This window comes from Aureobasidium subglaciale (genome assembly GCF_000721755.1).
Source record: "Aureobasidium subglaciale EXF-2481 unplaced genomic scaffold scaffold_2, whole genome shotgun sequence".
NCBI classification, from domain to species: domain Eukaryota; kingdom Fungi; phylum Ascomycota; class Dothideomycetes; order Dothideales; family Saccotheciaceae; genus Aureobasidium; species Aureobasidium subglaciale.
This window is the reverse complement of record NW_013566993.1, coordinates 166,073-184,249: the sequence shown is the minus strand read 5'-3', so window position 1 is coordinate 184,249 and position 18,177 is coordinate 166,073. Positions and strand designations below refer to the sequence as shown.

The window sequence follows — 18,177 nt, the reverse complement described above, 5'->3', positions numbered from 1 at the left end:
CTGGTATAGCTCGAGTGACATGTGTGTATCTGTCTTGTCCAATGCGAAACAAGTCTTCCCGGGATGCACAATGGGATAGAGTTTGTTGCACGCCTTTTTTCCATTTGTCCCATATCTTTTAGGCCGCGCCCGCGCCCGCCGCCCGCAAGCAACCACTGCCCCCACCAGACTAGCCGTCTTTCGGCCCACACGGTCTTGTCCCAACGCCCACTGGGTCTCAGGGAGACCCAGTCAGCCGGTCGTCACCACATCTCATTCGAAATTCGAGCCATCTTTCCAGTTCGGCGCCATTATTGTCGCCGGTCCTGATTCGCGTCACCACAAGCGAGCTCTCTCGTATTACAATACCCAGTCGCGCCTCGCGAAAAATCGTAGGGGTCTATCGAGCCACCTGCGGCAACAGCGACGACATTTGTTCCTATCTCAGCGCCGGATAGCCTTTGGAATGAATCACACCGAGCAGGCGCAGCCATGGTCGCAGTCGGATCACATCGACATGCAAGACATGCACGATATTGACTTCGCGAACTTCCTCGACATTGGTGACATCGGCGACATTGGCGACATCGGTAACCTCGACGTGAGCGACTTCCCTTCGCTCGACGGGCCTGATGGTCAAGCGCTGGGCTCGAACGGCCCGCTGCACGACTTTGGCACCAAGACGTTTGAGCTGCCATCTGCATTGGACGTACAGAACTTCGGCCAGGCCCAAGCATGGGGACATCGACAGATGGCGCAGGACATGTACCGCGCGCCAAACATAGTCCCGCCTACACCAAACAGCTACGACCTGCAAGGAAATGCGCGCCACTACATGGCTCAGCAGATGGACTCGGGAGCCGGCCCTTTCTTCGAACAGCACCGTCACTTGACAAAGGACGACAACATGGCTTTCACACCGTTGGTCTCGCCAGCCGTCACGCCGAGAGACTCGACCTTCCATCCCATCCCCGAATACACCATTCCTGGCGCATACTTCAGTCCACTTACTTCTCCAGCTTTGCATGCACAGCAGCAGCAGAATCGCAGCTATGCTCATAGCCATTATACGAATCCGACCACAGCCGACAGCTCGGCTGCCGCTTCGCCGCTCGACCTCAACATGGACGTGGACTCGTTGAAAGACATGACAGATGCTGCTCCTCGCAGAAGTAGAAGGAAGCCCCAGGCGCCGCATTCAACGGGTCCTGCTGCTCGCGTGCGACAGTCCCCCATTGTCAAGGGACAGAGACGTCGCTCGGCTCATCTCTCGACCGTCATTCCCCCTCGCGAAGTCAATAACATCTTGATCGAGGCACAGAACCAGAGCCAGGCTCAGGGTTCTCGTACTCCTTCCACCGAGTACATGTCGTATGCCCATGGCTCGAGCACAGAGTCAATATCGCCCGAGGCCTTGCCTGATTCAGCCATGGGCCCTCCTCCTCTACCCGCCTCTGCCTATCAATCTCCAGCCTTGCAGCCCCAGAATCACTCTGCTCCTGCTTCGACTCCGATCCATTCCCACCCAGGGCCATGCGCTCCTTGTCCTGCTACCCCTGCTTCATTAATGTCTATACGTGAAAGTCAACATCAAAATGCTGCAAATTCTTCTACTGGGCCACATCCGGGCTCTGGTCAATTCCAGATTCAGTCACAGGATCAGATGGGTATGCTCGAAGACCTTGCTTTACCTCCTGCTGTTGTGGACACCGCGCGTCCGGTCGTCAACAGAGTCGACGCAACGTTGTCAGGCGAAACCACTCCTCGTCTGGCACCGGCCACCAAGGGCACACCTAGACTGGCTCCATCGAATTCCACCACTGCAAGCCCCATGATGGGGGCCATGCAGTCGCCTGCTATCATGTCAACACCATCATTTTCGGGCAAGAAGCTCGAACCGAAACGTTCGCGGCCAGCGAAGACACGCGGCAGTGTCAGTACATCGTCCGCCCTTGTTAGTCCGGCTATTCGACCAAAGATCAGTCCTAGTATCAAGCCTCTGCTGCCCGAAGGAGGTACGTGTTGTCGCCGTCTCTCAGCAATTCCGTTTACTAACCACATTCTTGTAGGCCTCAGCGAATCTCAGCAGGCACTTCTTCTCGCATCGAAATCCAATTATACTCATCTTCTCGAAGGCACACGACTCCCTGGTGTCTCATACCCAGAGTCTTTGTCTATGGGCTTGACATCAAAACGTACCTCACACAAAATCGCCGAGCAAGGTCGTCGTAACAGGATCAACGAAGCTATCAAGGAAATGCAAACGCTACTTCCCAAACTCAAGGGCAAGGGCAAAGCGGAAGAGATTGCCGAAGAAGAGGAAGAAGCTAATGCCAAGGATGGCAAAGGCAACAACACAGCCGAAGGCAGGAGTGCAAACTCCAAAGCTGCTACTGTGGAAAGCGCCATTGATTACATCAAACTACTGCAGCATGAGAAGAACCTCGCTTTCGACATGCTCAAGAAGAAGGACGAAGAAATGGCTGCTTTGAGAAAGCAACTAGAAACTGCCGATATCACGACATCAGGCAATGACTCAGCCAACGATTCAGTTGTCGCGAGCAGTGGCGAGGATACCAGCGAGCCTGAAAAGATGGAAGACGTCACTGTCTCGCCGTAAACTCGATCTTTCGATTCTCTCTTCTCGGTTGGCCTTCGATTCTCTCTTCTCGGTTGGCCTTCAAAAAACAGGCAAGAGTTATGGCGAGATCGTCTTCGGATTTCTGCTCTCACTCCCCTTCTCCTCCTCTACCCTTCCTGCACTCATGTTTTTATAATACTGCCACCATCATCCCTTCTCTCTCCTGGTTTCCTCTTATCGTTATCTACGCGTCTCATGGTTGGCTGGCCCTCTATTAGGAGAGGCTGTTGTTCGGTTTGGGATTCTCGTTTCTGTCTTTAGATATCCGGCACTTTTGGAGCCTCCTGCTTTGTTTGTTTTGGTACACAACATATTATATTTGAAATAAGAAAAACATGACTAAAACTTTCTTCGACTTCATTCTCCCGCGGTGACGCTCTCGGAGTTTAGAAGCTCTTGTTCTCCTCGGTCTTTGTTCTTTTTTTTTTTTTAGACATGGCTACCGGTTGCTCAAAAACCACGTTGTTTTTGTTCAGCGGTCTTGTGCTGAATTCTATTCTTGGGATGGATAAGTGTGATTGCATGCAATGCTTTGCATACAGTTGTACTAATATCTGCCGCTACTGGATTGGGCGAAAGACATCAATATTCATGCACATCTCCCTTGTCGGCTCAAGACTCCCAGAGCACACCTCGTCCGTTCAAAGATACGTATATCTGGGCTGCTGTGCTGTCAAGGTCCTTTTTGCGTTCCGCTGCTGTCTTAAGAGAGGCCACCTGACGCGTGTAGTCAGCGAAGGCTTCGTCCGCCCTCTCGATCAAGAACTCTTCGTATGGAGTCAGGGGCTCAACCTCGGACTCTGGATCGTCCTGTTGCCGTTTGATCAAAGCCCTCTTGTTTGGCACGTGCTTCCTTTTCTCTCTCCAAGAGTACCTCCATCAATTCCCATTCCATGCTCACCCACCAAGACCGGGGATCATCGTGGCGCATTCTTCTTCGTCTTCGTCAGAGGTTTTGGGGATGGCTCGGAGCCAGAGCCCTCCCATTGGAAGAGAAGGGTTGATGGACATGTTTGACTAAGACGACTTCCTTTCGTAGGGTCGGAGGGAATCTGATGAAGGAGGAGACAACGCTGATATTCGCGTATAATCTGATAGAGCAGAAATCCTATGATGAAAGAAGTGTGAAAAGTAGCTGTTCAGGCTGAGTCAAGATGTGAGGCAGCCGAGCCACGTGCGAGAGACATGGAAATCAGGCAGTCGCGGTCAGTCCGAATGTCACAATCTCGCATCTTGTTCACCTTGCGCCTTCCATTGTGACTGGAACAAACCATCACGTGGAAGCATGTAGATCACGTCCATCAGTCTGGAAGCCAAAGTGTTGATTCGAGATATGGTCAACAATTGTATTATCATAATCGTTTAAAGTGCGGTACCAAAGGCTCATCAAGGACTTCCGTGATGGTGATCATGCAAACCCTTCATCTCCTCTTCTGTGAACTCCTTTTTGTGGAGTTCAAAGAAGTCCCACATTGGTTTAGTGGACTTGCACTGATGTGTACGATTCCATCCTGTTGCGATGGGCTTACTAGCATCACCAACGCACATTTCGATCGTGTTATCTGCGTTGCAGATGAGAGCCTGTTCGTCGAGAAGGTCAAGTCAGTAAATCGTTACTCATCGAGTGTGGAAGCGAGTAATGATGTACCTGTCGAAGATAATCCAGACAATGGTACCAATGCACCTTTGTCAAGTCCGTGTAGCCACCATGCAAAGCGCGTATGTGATGGTGTCCTTCATCAGGAGTTGAAGCAGTTTTGTTACCATATGCCTTGATAAGTTCATCCCGAAGTAGGCTGAGGCAATGCAGTTGATGAAACATGGAAAAGCCCGAATAACGAGCAATACCCTTTTCATCCTTTTCAAACATAAGGCCTTGATTCTCGGGGATCAAGCTCTCCCATGATGCATCTCCAGCAGCTCCAGAGTCCCAATACTCGACTTGCTCTTGGAAAGTGACTGAGTGGAAGGTGGTCGAGACACTACGGCGATATTTGCGGGCCCATTCGTCTTTTAGTGTGTATCTTCCTGTGGTTGTGAGGTCGGAGAATGTAATGATAGTGACAACAGACAACATCATCAGGAATGGAACGAGCACCCAAAATAGCCAGGGCGTGCATCTTCTGGAACGCTGATTTTCGTGAAGAGGGTGATAGATGTGTGACGCGGTGGGGCTGAATATGTGCTTGAGATCTCTCATAGATCGGAGGCGAGATGGTTCGGCATCTGTGGTCTCCATTATGGCTACCAATATGAAGTTAGATGCGCATGAGTCCGAAGAGTCATTTTGGATTACCAGAGTGGCGCGCAGTAGTTCTCGGACAACACTGGCTTTGTTTCTCCGGTGGATGCTCGCTTCAATCTGTTTTGAGGTGTCAATAAGAACGCCAAACGACAACTCGATTAACGCCCATCAGACTATCGTATCTCACTCGTGTTATTACGGTAGTCTCCTTTCCTGGTGTAGTAGTTTCGTTTTCATGGTAGTTGTTGCGCAAGAGGTGGAGTAGTTGCGAAGTGCGAATCCTAGCGAGCTTCCTTGCGTTGCGCGGAGGCCTGGCGAAGACAATCAAGGAAGACGACTTGGGGGGAAGGAAAGGAAAATGAGTAGATACCAAGAGCACTTTGAGAGATTCATAAATCAGGACCAATCCATGAGATCACGCTATTGGAGCCCCTCAGAACAGTCAATCGGGCATTGCTCTTTACCTTGTTTGATTTAGGCTGCTGGGCAGACAAATGCATCCAGTGCCGCGAACAGATCTGTTACAGCTTCGTGCAACAACCCGCAGTTTGGAGATAGGCAGCTACATTGCTTATTGGATGAGAATGCGCCCCTCATACACATTACAACGTGGCGCGTGCTTCGATGTCGAGAGCCGGCCAAAGTGCTGGGAGTTGGTATAGAGCTGCATGCGTCTTCACCAAACACATATCGAAACTTGACAAGTCGTAAACTGGGGAGGCATTGGTCGTCGAGAAGATGTGGAGGGCGCCTGCGGGCCGCTCGCTGCTGCCTTTCACGACCACACACTGGAAATTGTAAAACAAGTCAAACCACCAGGGCTATTGTCATGGTGTTCAATATGCAAGCAAGGTCGCAAAAACAAAGTGCAAAACATACAGCAGCAGGGATTCCCACGTGGTCACCCACCGTAGTACTAATCTGCCGTTCAATTGCTTATGTATGGCAGAGCGGACGGGATGCCCAGTTTTCAGCTGACTGTGGCCGTATGTGCTCGATTTACTGACGTAGTGAATGATAGAGTTTGATCGACCGATCGCTCTTCAATACACGCACGATACTCTCGTGCTCCAAGTCATGATGAGAGCAGATCCTTATCGCTAAGGCTTAAGCGTCATCTATCCTCCAGCATCATACTTAAACACTAGCGGGTTGTTGATCGCCCGGCTTTGCCTTATAACTGATTCTACCTGCCGGCAAGAAGAATAATGCGATCAAAGCACCCTTACGTACTTCAGGGTAGTGATGCGTACGGGTCCAAGTGATGTCCACCCAGCGCCCTGCCAACCTTGCATACCATTCAATTCGGCAGCGGAGTCGACTTGCACTACACGGTTGATCTCGCCGTAAGGATGAGAGCGATATTGACCCGAGTACTGCATGATTGTTAGCGTATGATCATGGTCGACTTCATTTAGGCATTTTATACTTCCTCCTCACTCTCTATATATACGGTGGTGATGGAGAAGAACCCACCTATTCTCTGCACTTGGGAGAAGGATCTTGGACCGACGATACTTGGCTCCATCGAGTTCGAAGTTAGCGACCCAGCCTTCTGTGAGGCCTTTTCAAGTCAGATCGCATAGGTCTTCGTACACGGGATTGCCTGGTCCATAGTTTGAATTCAGATAGGCTTCGAGTTCATGGCCTGGTGTCCTGAAGATCTATCTCATTAGTATGAGGAAGGAAGCTTACATTCAATAGTCACTCAATGCTCTCAAGAGTTCGGTCCTGTTACATCTTTTCTTACGCTACATTAGGGGAGGACTGACAGGTCTTCGACTTCGGAGAAAAGGTCACGGCAACGCTTGACCGGTTTTTGAGCAGTTGGATAGGCTTAGATATCGACTTCCGTAAGAGGCACGTCATCATTGGACGAAGCCAAGTGTTTATGATATAGCAGGTAATTTTGTTTGTTTGAGCTCTGCCCTCATCAGTCGCATACATTGCTGTTACTGAGTCAATTGTGAAGCAACGAAGCCAATATACCTATGATCGATTAAGTAAAGATGCTTGATACCCGATCTATAACCCAAGAAGGGCATAGATACGTTGTATCTTCCTCACAGAGCAACTTGGATGGGAGACCAGGGTGAGTATTACGGCATCATGAGAAATGCACAAAAAGTTATGCAGACACAAGCTCTCGAGCTTACTGTCGCGCGTCATTCCAGGAAGGAACAGCTATTGTCGTCTCCTTGTCCATTTAATTAACATCCATCAACCATTCAATCGCGTCATTTTACATCTATCTCATCATCGACATTGTTCGAAATCCACTGATACATACCAAAACACGTCAGTGAACAACTCGCGACAAGATGGCCGAGTACACCAAGATGAAGAACGCCGACCTCGAGGCGCTGCTCAAGGAGCGCAACCTCCCTCACACCGGCAAGAAGGCCGAACTGGTCAAGCGACTTCAAGACAGCGATGCGCAACCCGCTGACGGCGACGCGCCCGCTGCCACCAAGAACGACGACGAGATCGATTGGGACGACGAGCCTGCCGCCGCCGCAGCTGCCAAAGCAACCACAGACTCCGCCTCCGTCGCAATCGCAGCCGGCGGTCAAGGACAAGCCCCAAACCCTCAAGCCGTACCAAACCAGCAAGCCGACATTGATCCTTCGCAAACAGACGACCTCACAGTGATCAAGCCCGCCGAAGACGCGTCAACAGCTCAACCCGCAGACTCCGAGACCGCCGATGCCAGCGCACCTGCAGAAGTTCAACCGGAAGAGCCGGCCAAGCCTGCCGTCGACTTTACCTCTGGACTCGCAAAGACGACTCTAGACCAAGAAATTGAAAAGCGCAAGAAGCGCGCAGCAAAGTTCGGCATGAACGAGGACGAAGATGAGGCTTTGAAGGCATTGGAACGCGCAAAGCGTTTCGGCAAGAGCGAGATGCCGGGAAAGCTTAACGAGGCCCTTCCAGAGCGTCGCGAGCGCAAGAGAGCTGCTCCCGCAGACGGAGAGCAGCAGAGTGCCAGCAAGAAGCCCGATGTCAAGCGCGAGAACAATGACAACAAGCGTGGTGGTGGTCGCAGGGGTGGTGGTGGAAGAGGAGGTGCAGCAGCTCAAGCCAAGGCTCCTGCTGCACCCGCTGCTTCTGCGCCTGCAAAGGAGAAGAAGCCGCAGATGAGCGAGGCGGACAGGGCAAAGGCAGAGGCACGAAAGGCTAGATTTGCATAGGAGGAACGACTTCGTAGTCACGGTATTTGGTAGACTTATACCTCTTTGTTGCGTCTCCTGGATTCCGAAGCCACTTTGACTGGTATCGTTGCAGAGATATCATCATTGACGACCAGAGAGGACATGACCGGATGATACTTGTGACGAGTACGCTTTGCGATGTTCGGGACTTGACTACTTTCCAGCATATTTCTCTTTTTGAAAAAGCGATCCTGTACCAGACTCGGTAGTGTCAAATGAAAACACTAATCTAAGATGAATACAGGAAACCGTCATGTGAACGTGGACGACGATAGTGTGAGATTCTTAAATGTTTTTCAGAGACTAGTCATTAAGCTCCTATACGCTTCTATGCTACATCTGGACCAATGCAGTGTATGCTTCGTCTACAGCTTGGCTCTAGCACTGCTCTGTGCCTCGGCCTCGGTGTACATTTCGTCAATGACCGAGCGGTACTTCTTCGCCGTTTGAGGTCTCTTGAGCTTGAGTCTGTATGTCTGTTAGCTTTCTAGGCATTTATGAGTATCGATCAAAATAAACTTACGTAGGTGTGAGGAGCTCGTTGTCGACTGTGAAAGGCTCCAACATCAACCGCACGTTACGGACCATCTCATATCTGTTGAACTTGTTCTTCTTGCCGATCTTGTCCAGCTCCTTAAGAACAGCATGGCGGACCTTGACGTCCTGCGCTGCGGCCTCCAGAGCCTTGAAGTCGGTTGCGCCCAACTGTCTGCCAAGCACCTTGCTAGCGAAGGGAGCAAAAGTATCAGGCTGGATTCCAAAGATGGCGACCAGGAATGCTCTGTCGCTGTCTCCGTGCACGTAGGCTTGTGAGAACCAGGTAGTGTTACCAAGGTAGACGTTCTCGATGCGCTCGGGCGAGATGTATTCACCCTGTGCCAACTTGAGAACGTTCTTTCTGCGGTCGATAATCTTGAAACGGCCGAGCTCATCCACTGAACAAATGTCTCCAGTACGGAACCAGCCATCTGGGAGAAGTGTCTTTTGTGTCTCCTCGGGATTGTTGAGGTATTCTCTGAAGACAGTGGGACCGCGGATCAGGAGTTCACCACGGGGGAAAGGCTTGTCTGATGCAAAGTACTCCATGTCTGGGACGTCCATCAGGCACAGCTCGGTGGTGGGCATGACTGCACCACAGTTACCAGCAGTCATGTCACCCTCGACCTGAGCACAAGCTATGGCGTAGGTCTCGGTCAAACCGTAGCCTTGGAGGAAGTTGTTTCCGAAGACTACACGCATGAACTGCTGCAAGGACGGGTCGATTGGAGCGGAACCAGAGACCATAGCTCTAACACGATCCAGACCGAGTTGAGCAGTGACCTTTCTACCCCAGATGCGATCGTAAAAGGCGTGCTTGTTTGTGGCTTGCTTAGGATCAGGGTTGTTCAAAGTAGCCAGCTTAGTGTTGACAACGTGTCTTGAAAGAGCTCCCTTGACACCAGTCGCCTCGAGAGTGGCAGTCTTGATGGCGCCACCGAAGCGGTTGTACAGACGAGGAACACTGATCAGACTGGTGGGTCGGAGAAGTTTAAAATCATCCACAAGTTCCAGAATGTTGCCGTGGAAGTAACCGATGGCACTGCCGGCCCAGAGTGCGGAGCCTTCAGTCACACGCTCGTAGATATGAGCGAGAGGTAGGTATGAGCACATGACTTCGCTCTCGCGCATGTCGACCAAAGTCATGGAAGCCGAGGCAGCAGCGACAGCGTTTGCTTGAGTCAGAACAACACCCTTGGGAGGACCAGTTGTTCCGGAGGTGTAGTTGATGGTGACAATGTCTTCCGGCTGAGGTACGTTGTAAGGACGGGGGCTCGCAGCGCCAAGTGCTTCGACGTCGCGGATGTAGATGACCTGGATGCCAACCTCAGAAGCAAGGGCATTAAGAATGTCGGCCTTTGAATTTCCAGGCAATTCAGTACCAGAGCTAAGAGGGTCTAGCGAGACGATGATCTTGAGAGTTGGACAGCGAGGAGCAATCTTCAGGAGGGTTGGGATGTGGTTCAGAGATGCGGCAACGGCAGCTAGCTGGGAGTGGTTGATGATGTATTCGGTCGTCTCGGGGCCGAGGGTTTCGTAGAGGGAGACAGTGTACAGGGACTGTGACATGCACCCCAGGTCTTTTGAGTCAGCACGTTTTCAGGCAGAGAGTCGGAGAGGCCATCGACTTACCAACAATCTGCCATTCTGGACGGTTTTGGCACCAGAGACCGACACCATGCTGTCTCCCGGTGATACCGTATTGCTGGTGGAGGTGCACCATGCCGATACCAAAGTTCTTTCTTCTCTCTTGGACCTGTCCATATGTCTCCCAAACGTAAGGGCCGAACGTCTTTGTGATGGAGTCGTAGGGACGGTGACCAAGACATCTCGAGTTGGGAGTGCGACTGGCTGGAGCAAGCAGTTAGCTTCTCTGAAAGTGGGAAGCGGAGCAGCTTCCAGATCACTTGCCTGTCTTTTCGAAGAAGTCGTGTGCAGATGTGACTTGAGGATCCAGAGTCTTCAATAGACCATCCTTGAATCTCCAATGTCTGTAGACCTTGCTGCGTCCTTCTGCCTCGCTGGCCTCGAGAGCGACGCTGTAAGGCGCGCCAGGTGGGGGAGGCGTTCTGATCTCGCTGGCTCGTGAGAGAACAAGGGGTGTTGCCATGTTGTCTCGAGTCGTCCGTGTTGATAGTCGGTGGAAGTGAGTGAGGTTGGATTACCACAAGGGATAGCCGCTGATTTGATCTACATGGAGGGTGTCAGCTGTTGACCTTCTAGATCGAGCAGGAGGAAGAGCGACGCCAGGCCCCTTCGGCGACCCCGAACGTGCATCGACAGGCACATACAAGACAAGAACCACCCAACGTGACCGTGACAATAACACACTCGATTGAAGATGGAAACAGACGAGAAGGGGAAACAGTGAAGACTATCTGTTGCTTACTCGCAGTACGAATACGGCGCATCAATGACCCGAGGCTTCCAATGTCATCGTTTGATAAATTGTCCTTTCCCAATCACAAGGAACCGAGGCATCCCGCTTCTTGGCTGTGTCACTAACCCGCCATCGTTTTGATGCGAGGTGCAACCATGCGTCCGTCTCCTCCAACTGTTTCTTGCATGTTTGGTCCGAACAACACTTTGACGCGTGACCGCCTTCTACACACAGAGCACATACCTAGCATCTTGTGCCGTAAGTATGCAGAGTACATAATACAACACTTCAGCTGGTCAGCAGTCCTTTGCCGGACCCTGTCGGCTCATCGAGCCCGTTTTGAGCCTTAGCTCCCCACAGCGGATGCGTACAGGCCGAGGTATGGGGCCGACCGACTGTCACACAGCGCTTTCGGTCGACGGAGCCGCGTAAGAAGCTTCGCTGACCGACCAACTTCCCCTTTGGGTCATGTATCGAGACTTCGGCGTGCAGCATGACTGACAAAATCCAGGTCGAGTTCATTGTTGAATTTGCGCCTTTGTCAATCTCGACACGCGAATATGCCTGATTATACAGATATCGAATATATACAGCAAGACCATGCAGTACCCAAATAACGCCAGGGAGCTGGTTTCTCCCATGCTATGCCTCTATCCCAATCGTAAATACACCAAGCCCCAGTCGTGACTGTCTAAAATCCATCTCCTTCTTTCCAATCCCTTCCTGCCTCCAAAGCTCGATTCCGAGGATCTTGTCCTCGCTGCTTAGCCTCGGCCCTTCGTCGACCAAGATCTTTGCGCAGAAATTCAATCTGATCTTGGATCCATTCTGCGCGTCCTGGTTCTGGGATGACCAGGTCATCAGTGTCCTCCGGTACCCGACCTTGGGACTTGGCTTCCATGATCAGAGCTTCGTTCTTGCGAATCTCGTGCATCTCATTCTCATGGTCTCTAAGAATATAGCGTAGATCGAAGAACTCGTCGTACTTCTCGGCGCCTCCGAAGCAATATCCGTAGCCATCGCAGTAACAGGTGTGCATAGCCGGACAGTCTACTGCGACACCACCAAAGATGACGACCCATATCTGTTCAAACACTCGACCTGATAGATTGTCGTTTAGAGGCGTCTTCAGCAGCCAGTCTCGGTAGTAGATGTATTTCGACAGAGGAATAGCCTGTATGCGTTCTCTACTGAGGGCAAACTGCGCGCAGCAGGGTTGCGAAAGTGTAGGCGGAATGGGCTCTAGAGGGAATATCTCACTCCAGGCTTCCGCGATAATCATCTCTTCTTGTCTTTGAGCATTGGCGACCATAGCTCCGGGATGGATGCCACTGACATCTGCTGGACAACCAGGAGCCCAGTGACAACGTAGATTGATGTAGCCATTGCGGATAACATGATTGGGGTTGAGATTACGAATCATTTGCGCCGAGTCGAGATCCATGATATCGTTGTTGTGCCAGGCATAGCGATGTGCGTGCATGAAGATGCTGATGTCGGAAAGATTTGAATAATTGTCAATGATATATGTCAAATATACCATCGCTTCATGTCCCTTGTTTTTCGGAGGATGCAGTCCCTCTGTAGTCATATCATCCACTACATAGACTGCAGTCCGTAGCGGCCCCTTGGGTGCTAGAATGTCTTCCAACTCCACATCAATCCAATATGTGCTCTCCTCTTTCTTGCGCCCTATCACTAGGGTCTTTGTGTATTCCGCGCTGGGGTCTTTCGGTGTGCCGGGGACGAAGGCTGTGTTCGGATTCGCAAACGTATGCATGTTCTTAGACTCGTGGACATCTGGAACGACATTCTCGGAATCTATCTCTTCTTCAACGCTCAATCCCAACACCGTCGGCACATGACGTAACGATGTGGTGAGGTGAGTCGTATGGAAGACTATGAAGAAGAAGAACACCAGGAAGAGGGCGAAAAAGAGAGGCGATAGGCGTCGCTGAGTAGTCATGTCGTAGTAGGATGGGCTAATGAACGAGTACGCGATAGTCGTTAATGAATGGTTTAAATTTTGTGGCAAGCCGAGAAAACCGGTTGATCAGATCATGGCTGATAAAAGTGCATGCAAAGCAGAGAGCGACAAGAAAGATACAAGTAGATACAGCATATACAAAAGGAAGACGGAGTGGAGTGACAGACGCAGAAGTACGGGGAGGGCTTACGACACTTTCGATTCTCCAGAGCTCTGACGGAGTCCACGCACGGTAAGCCCTGACGGGGGCATCATGATATGCGCGACTCGTCGACGATCCTCCTTGTTTCAGTCGACTAACTCGCCATCGTCGAGCAGGGCTTAGCAACCAGTTCTTCAGAGTACGCTTTTTTTTAAAGAGAACACCCAGTAACAACCAATTGTTTTGGTACAGCTCCTACGTTTCGTCCAGGTTTGTTCCATGCCGGACATGTTGGACCCTGAACAAATTCTTGGTCGTCGCGCTGCCCGTTGACGCACCTGAAGCACGTTCTCCCATGCAGCCACCCATGAGGCTGTGATTTGTGAGGATGTCTCTTGTGCCTCCCAGATGTATCATCCTTGCTTGAACAGCCGACTAGTTTACACAGTATCTAACAAAGACTGAGGTCACGATATTCTACGAAAAAGGAGGTCATTATAACTGAGTCGGAGGACAAGCAAGAATCCAAATAGTAGACATCCTTCGGACAAGAAACGCCTCGCTCCGGTTTATATGCAGCACCCAATACATGACATGGAGGTACCTTTAGAGTAAGAACATCGAGACGGCCAGAGAACAGAATGTCCAACCATAGAAAAAAAGAAGAATTCAAATCGAACAGCCGCCATCAAAGTTTCTGGATCATGAAAAAGAAGTAAGACAAATCCAAGGCGAATAAGATCAACGCTCAGCCCTACTCCTTTTGTTCTTCGTTATTCAACACCATCTCCACGACGATCTGCGTCTTTTCCAATGCAGGATGTTGCATGACGATCTTGATAGAGCGACTGGCAGCTCCATAGCCAGCGACTCCGTTGACGACACCAGTGTTGGTACTGCCGCCACTCAATGTGCCACCTCCCCCATCGTCGAGACATTTAATGTCCTTGCCAGCGATGATCTGCTTGAGGCGACCATTCTGTGCGTTACGCACCTCTACAAACTCGTTGTCGAAAAGAACGAGGTAAGGTCCGTATAACGCAGCGCTTTTTGCGTTGGCAACAAAGTTCATGACGACCGATCGGCTGATCTCGCCATGCTTATTGACATAGACTGCGCATAGATTGTAGCAGAGTAAGAACTCTTGGTCGTTGAGTCGTAGCATGCCCAGAGTTTCTTGCCTCTCGACATGTCGTAGAATATTGCTGACCTCTGGAGCCTTCCAGTCCGGCACGCTCCATGGTTGCTTCTTGTCTAGAGTGAGGACCTCGAAACCTTTGTCTGAGCTGATAGCAAGACTGCTGTGGAATAGGTTCATGCCGTGGCACTCAGTACCAATGTAGAAGTCATCATAGTCACGGAAGAACTCGGTATTTCCCCGTTTGAAGATGCCGCGTTTCTTTTCGGTTGACTTCTGGTAGATGGGCTCCAGCACTTTGAACGTTGATGAGATACCGTCTCGCTTCTTGTAGAAGACTAGAGTACGCTCCTTCATACGCCCGACAGCAAAGAAGCCCACGTCTCGACTGCCCGAGAGCCTTTGTGGCGCCTTGCGTGCAGATGATGCGTCAGCCGTGCCGGTAGCAAGAGGCTGACAGATCACGTCGAGATGATGAGCATACAGGACTTTGTCAGCAAGAAGTAGAAACAAGTTGAACTCCTCAAGGACCGCCACTTGTGTGACTTTAGTGCCTGCAATTGCCTGTTGTACATGATTAGTATGCCTCTCAAGCTTCATTCTGATCTTGTGTGACTTACTCGGAACCACCCTCTGGGATTATCCATTTCGCAACAGTAAACGCCAAAGTCCGTACCAACAGCTACCATGTGTTTTGTGCCAGGGTATGATGTTGTGAAGCTGGTAGCGCAATTGACTCTTGCTCTGCAAATGGGTGCTGGGCGACCAGTAGCCTTAAACCTATTTTCGACCTCCTTGACAGCGCGGTCTAGGGGTGTGCCCTTGATTATGACTGGCTTACCACCCATACTCACACCGAGATGATCCTTGGTATTTACATTTGAATCGTAGTAGAAGGCAGAGTCAGCTATTACCCTCAAGCGAAACGGCTCAGCATTCTGCGCGAAGAGTGCAGCGGCGTGTTTGGTCTTGGCTTCGATAATCTTGTTGTACCATTCACTTCTGCTTCCCGCTGTGGCTGCGAAAAGTGTGTACGGCTCCTTGCTACCAAGATGCTTGATGCGGAAAGGATACATAATCTTTTCCGAGTCTTTGTTACCATCAAGGACAGTGGTGCTGGACATCTTCGATGGCGCGGAGGCGACGCTGTTTATGCTGGCCATGGATGAGCCTGTGTTAACAGATGCCAAACTAGGGTGAGTCGACTGAGCGGTTGTGACACGCGCCATTTTGTTTAAGTCGGGGCTTGATGGCGCTGGTCTCGACGGCAAGGGTGTGACGGATGTGATTCCTTTGACGTACGAAGACCGAACCACCGCATCCTCGTTGATGTTCTCCAAGACCAGTAAGTCCATCGGGATTGGAAGCCTCGAGACATCATACTTTTCCAGCTTATTAGGAGCACCTTTCTGCAGTACCGAGATAGCTTTTGCGAGGACAAGATAATGATCGAACAGAAGTGCATGACACTCAAGCCACGTAAATCGGCTGGTGCCCATTCGCTGTAGATCTCCTTGATAGATTAATTCGCGCCCAATGGATGTCAAATTGAGCTCGACCTCAGATGCCATTCCAGGCCTCAGCATGAGTTTTTGACTCAGGTCAGAAAGGTCGACCTTTCTTTGCTGATCGGCAACCCTTGAATCGCACTCCAGAGTAACAGCTCGAATCTCCTCGATCGCGGTTGCCAAGTTTGTCCTTTCCTCACAATCCTGTTGCATGTTCTTATGAACCGTTTGCAGAAGTAGACTGTATCTTTGCAGCCTCGTGATAGGTGCTTTGAGATAGTTATCCCAGCCAAGCTTGTTAGATAGCTTATTCACTCTTGCCACCTCTACAAAGTTGCGGAAGCTGATGTTCTTCTCCAGTTCTTGCCGCATCAATGAGTTCGCGCTAGGAAAGCCTGTTGCATACTCAATGTATGCAGTCTTTGCTTTACGAATCCATTGCCTGAAGATGTCACTGAAACCTTTAACCCATGGTCCTTGCTCTTGTTGCCGATATTTGAGTTGCGGCAACAAGTGTTCGACGTTTGCTTTCTTGACTAGATCCAGTTTGCTGAAAACATCTCGCAAAAACCTCTCTTGACGGTTGGGGCTGATGATTGATGGGTTGGCAGCGGCCAGTGGATCACGGTACAGCCGGATCATGACGTCGAGGTTCTCCATGAAGCCCTCTTCGGTCTGCACAATCTCGTGAAGATTGTTTTGCAACTCGATTTCTTTCTTGTCGTGACCTTCAACGTCCTCTTTCTTGAGTTTGTAGAAAGTTGCCCAATCTTCGGAAGCCCTCGTTGAAAACGTCTGGAGATTGACCTTCTTCAAAGTACGCTGACAGTGATGAGCATAGCAACGGCCTGCGAAGAGATGATTGTGCACAGTATGCGAGTAGCATCCACTTAATGTCAACTGGAAGATGACACCGCTCATGTGTCCTTGGCTAAGTCTGACCCACTCCTCAATTGGCACAAGCGTTTTGGAAGCATACATGTTCTCGACAACACGGTTGCTCAAGACCTCTGCATCAGCAATGTTCATGGTAGGAACTTTGTTGGTGAAAAGAGACACAAGAGCCTCCTTGACCATTGACTCCTTCAACTCAGTCATTTTTTCAGGGTCCGCAACGAGGAACAACCACTGGAGAATTGAACTCAAAGCCCAAGGCTCTTCACATTTCTTGAAATCCGAACCACCAAGCTTCGATGGGTTGAAGCGCTTTGTAGGTAAACTCGGCAGATCCAATGCAACAGTGCTTGCCGCGGGGTTTGTATCGAAAGTGTTATAGGTTGAGGCTCGATAACCTTGCTTGAGCCTGCGCTCCTCGGCGTCCGTTTTTGATCTTGCTGGTTGGAGTACTTGGGGTGTTTGACTGTGATTGAGCAGAGATGCAGATCGTGGGAAGGTACCAGCTCCGTTGTCCATGGAAGATGGCGTATATCCATCAGGAGTCATGCGATATGGAGCCTGAGAGAGGGAGTTCGAGCGGTTGTGGAGTAAGCTAGTGTTAATACGGGGCACGGCGTTCTCAGAGACGATTGGAGGAGGTGGTAGAGGCCTCTCATGGTTTTGGACCGAATGACCAGGGTGGAAGAACATGTCTGGAGGCTCGCCGGGTTGCAGAACATCGTCCGTAAGACTGTATTCATCACCTTCGTCAAAGCTCTGTCTACGACCGAGGGCGTCTGGGTCCGTCAGACCTCCAGTTCCACCAGCATCCACACGAGCAACTGGTGGCCCACGGTGTTGGAAATTCGTTGCATGGTCATAAATGCTTTCCGGATTGCTCGAGCCAACAGATCGTCGCATTGAATTGGAAGCGGAAAGCGAAGTGGATCCATTGATATCAGGACCTGCAGCCAGGATGCTCGGATCACCTCCGTAGGACATGTGGGCATCGTAGCCTCCGCTAAGCGTGCTCATATCCATTGGGACACCAGTTTCATCAGCTTCGTTGGAGAGACCTGCCAATGAGGAGCCGTAGTAACCAAATAGGGCACTGCCTCTGTTCGCATCTGCTTCCTGGGCTTCCGCCCTACGCATTGCCTCCAATCCAGCCAGCGCCTCAACGTCACTTTCATCGCTGTACTCGTTGATGATGTTGTCGATGGTCATACTTTCTCGGTTGGTTTGTGTGATGGGTGTAGCACTGCTCCGGGGAGAGAAAAGTGGCTGAGGACGATCCGATGTAGGTTGTGTCCGTGAACTCTGTCGTCTTGCACTTGAGGCAGCCCCAGAATTGAGCACAGCACTCTCGACCTGGTTGAAGAGGTCTTCCTGGGCCTCCTGCTCGGCGGCATAGGTATCACGATAACCAGGCTGATGGAAATAATCGCGCTCGACATCGGGCTCTGGTGGACCTGGTAAAGGGCGGTTTTGCGGATGTCGTAATGTACCACTTCTCTCAGGGGCATGTGCGT

General features: G+C 50.8%; 8 protein-coding genes across 8 annotated transcripts; 3 read left to right on the top strand and 5 right to left on the bottom strand.

Annotated features, from left to right (window-relative positions):
• Positions 1-496: 496 nt before the first annotated feature.
• On the top strand, positions 497-2,599 carry AUEXF2481DRAFT_1555 (uncharacterized protein; the record flags this gene model as incomplete). The annotated part of the gene is made up of 2 exons (XM_013491682.1): positions 497-1,994; positions 2,049-2,599. 2 exons carry the CDS (start codon positions 497-499, stop codon positions 2,597-2,599), a joined length of 2,049 nt encoding a protein of 682 aa, XP_013347136.1.
• A 228-nt stretch (positions 2,600-2,827) lies between these two features.
• Positions 2,828-3,927, top strand: AUEXF2481DRAFT_371048 (uncharacterized protein). The gene has a single exon (XM_013492198.1). It carries the CDS (start codon positions 3,056-3,058, stop codon positions 3,635-3,637), a length of 582 nt encoding a protein of 193 aa, XP_013347652.1. The 5' UTR covers positions 2,828-3,055; the 3' UTR covers positions 3,638-3,927.
• A 79-nt stretch (positions 3,928-4,006) lies between these two features.
• AUEXF2481DRAFT_1553 (uncharacterized protein) lies at positions 4,007-4,859 on the bottom strand (the record flags this gene model as incomplete). Its single annotated transcript, XM_013491681.1, has 2 exons — positions 4,007-4,201; positions 4,269-4,859. The coding sequence occupies 2 exons, from the start codon at positions 4,857-4,859 to the stop codon at positions 4,007-4,009; spliced, it is 786 nt and encodes a 261-aa protein (XP_013347135.1).
• Positions 4,860-5,999: 1,140 nt separating this feature from the next.
• On the bottom strand, positions 6,000-6,599 carry AUEXF2481DRAFT_36027 (uncharacterized protein). The gene has a single exon (XM_013491957.1). It carries the CDS (start codon positions 6,245-6,247, stop codon positions 6,080-6,082), a length of 168 nt encoding a protein of 55 aa, XP_013347411.1. The 5' UTR covers positions 6,248-6,599; the 3' UTR covers positions 6,000-6,079.
• A 341-nt stretch (positions 6,600-6,940) lies between these two features.
• On the top strand, positions 6,941-8,283 carry AUEXF2481DRAFT_36024 (uncharacterized protein). Its single transcript, XM_013491956.1, has one exon. It carries the CDS (start codon positions 7,187-7,189, stop codon positions 8,054-8,056), a length of 870 nt encoding a protein of 289 aa, XP_013347410.1. The 5' UTR covers positions 6,941-7,186; the 3' UTR covers positions 8,057-8,283.
• A 159-nt stretch (positions 8,284-8,442) lies between these two features.
• AUEXF2481DRAFT_45843 (uncharacterized protein) lies at positions 8,443-10,724 on the bottom strand (the record flags this gene model as incomplete). The annotated part of the gene is made up of 4 exons (XM_013492077.1): positions 8,443-8,545; positions 8,601-10,194; positions 10,247-10,465; positions 10,526-10,724. The coding sequence occupies 4 exons, from the start codon at positions 10,722-10,724 to the stop codon at positions 8,443-8,445; spliced, it is 2,115 nt and encodes a 704-aa protein (XP_013347531.1).
• A 712-nt stretch (positions 10,725-11,436) lies between these two features.
• AUEXF2481DRAFT_36022 (uncharacterized protein) lies at positions 11,437-13,144 on the bottom strand. Its single transcript, XM_013491955.1, has one exon. The coding sequence runs from the start codon at positions 12,958-12,960 to the stop codon at positions 11,686-11,688; it is 1,275 nt and encodes a 424-aa protein (XP_013347409.1). The 5' UTR covers positions 12,961-13,144; the 3' UTR covers positions 11,437-11,685.
• Positions 13,145-13,877: 733 nt separating this feature from the next.
• Positions 13,878-17,872, bottom strand: AUEXF2481DRAFT_62242 (uncharacterized protein; the record flags this gene model as incomplete). The annotated part of the gene is made up of 2 exons (XM_013492122.1): positions 13,878-14,825; positions 14,882-17,872. The coding sequence occupies 2 exons, from the start codon at positions 17,870-17,872 to the stop codon at positions 13,878-13,880; spliced, it is 3,939 nt and encodes a 1,312-aa protein (XP_013347576.1).
• Positions 17,873-18,177: the final 305 nt, after the last annotated feature.

What these genes read in the sequence shown, in the direction of transcription:
- AUEXF2481DRAFT_371048 (XM_013492198.1), top strand. Translation starts at nt 3,056, where the DNA reads ATGGCTACCGGTTGCTCAAAAACCACGTTGTTTTTGTTCAGCGGTCTT.
- AUEXF2481DRAFT_36027 (XM_013491957.1), bottom strand. Translation starts at nt 6,247, where the DNA reads ATGCAGTACTCGGGTCAATATCGCTCTCATCCTTACGGCGAGATCAAC.
- AUEXF2481DRAFT_36024 (XM_013491956.1), top strand. Translation starts at nt 7,187, where the DNA reads ATGGCCGAGTACACCAAGATGAAGAACGCCGACCTCGAGGCGCTGCTC.
- AUEXF2481DRAFT_36022 (XM_013491955.1), bottom strand. Translation starts at nt 12,960, where the DNA reads ATGACTACTCAGCGACGCCTATCGCCTCTCTTTTTCGCCCTCTTCCTG.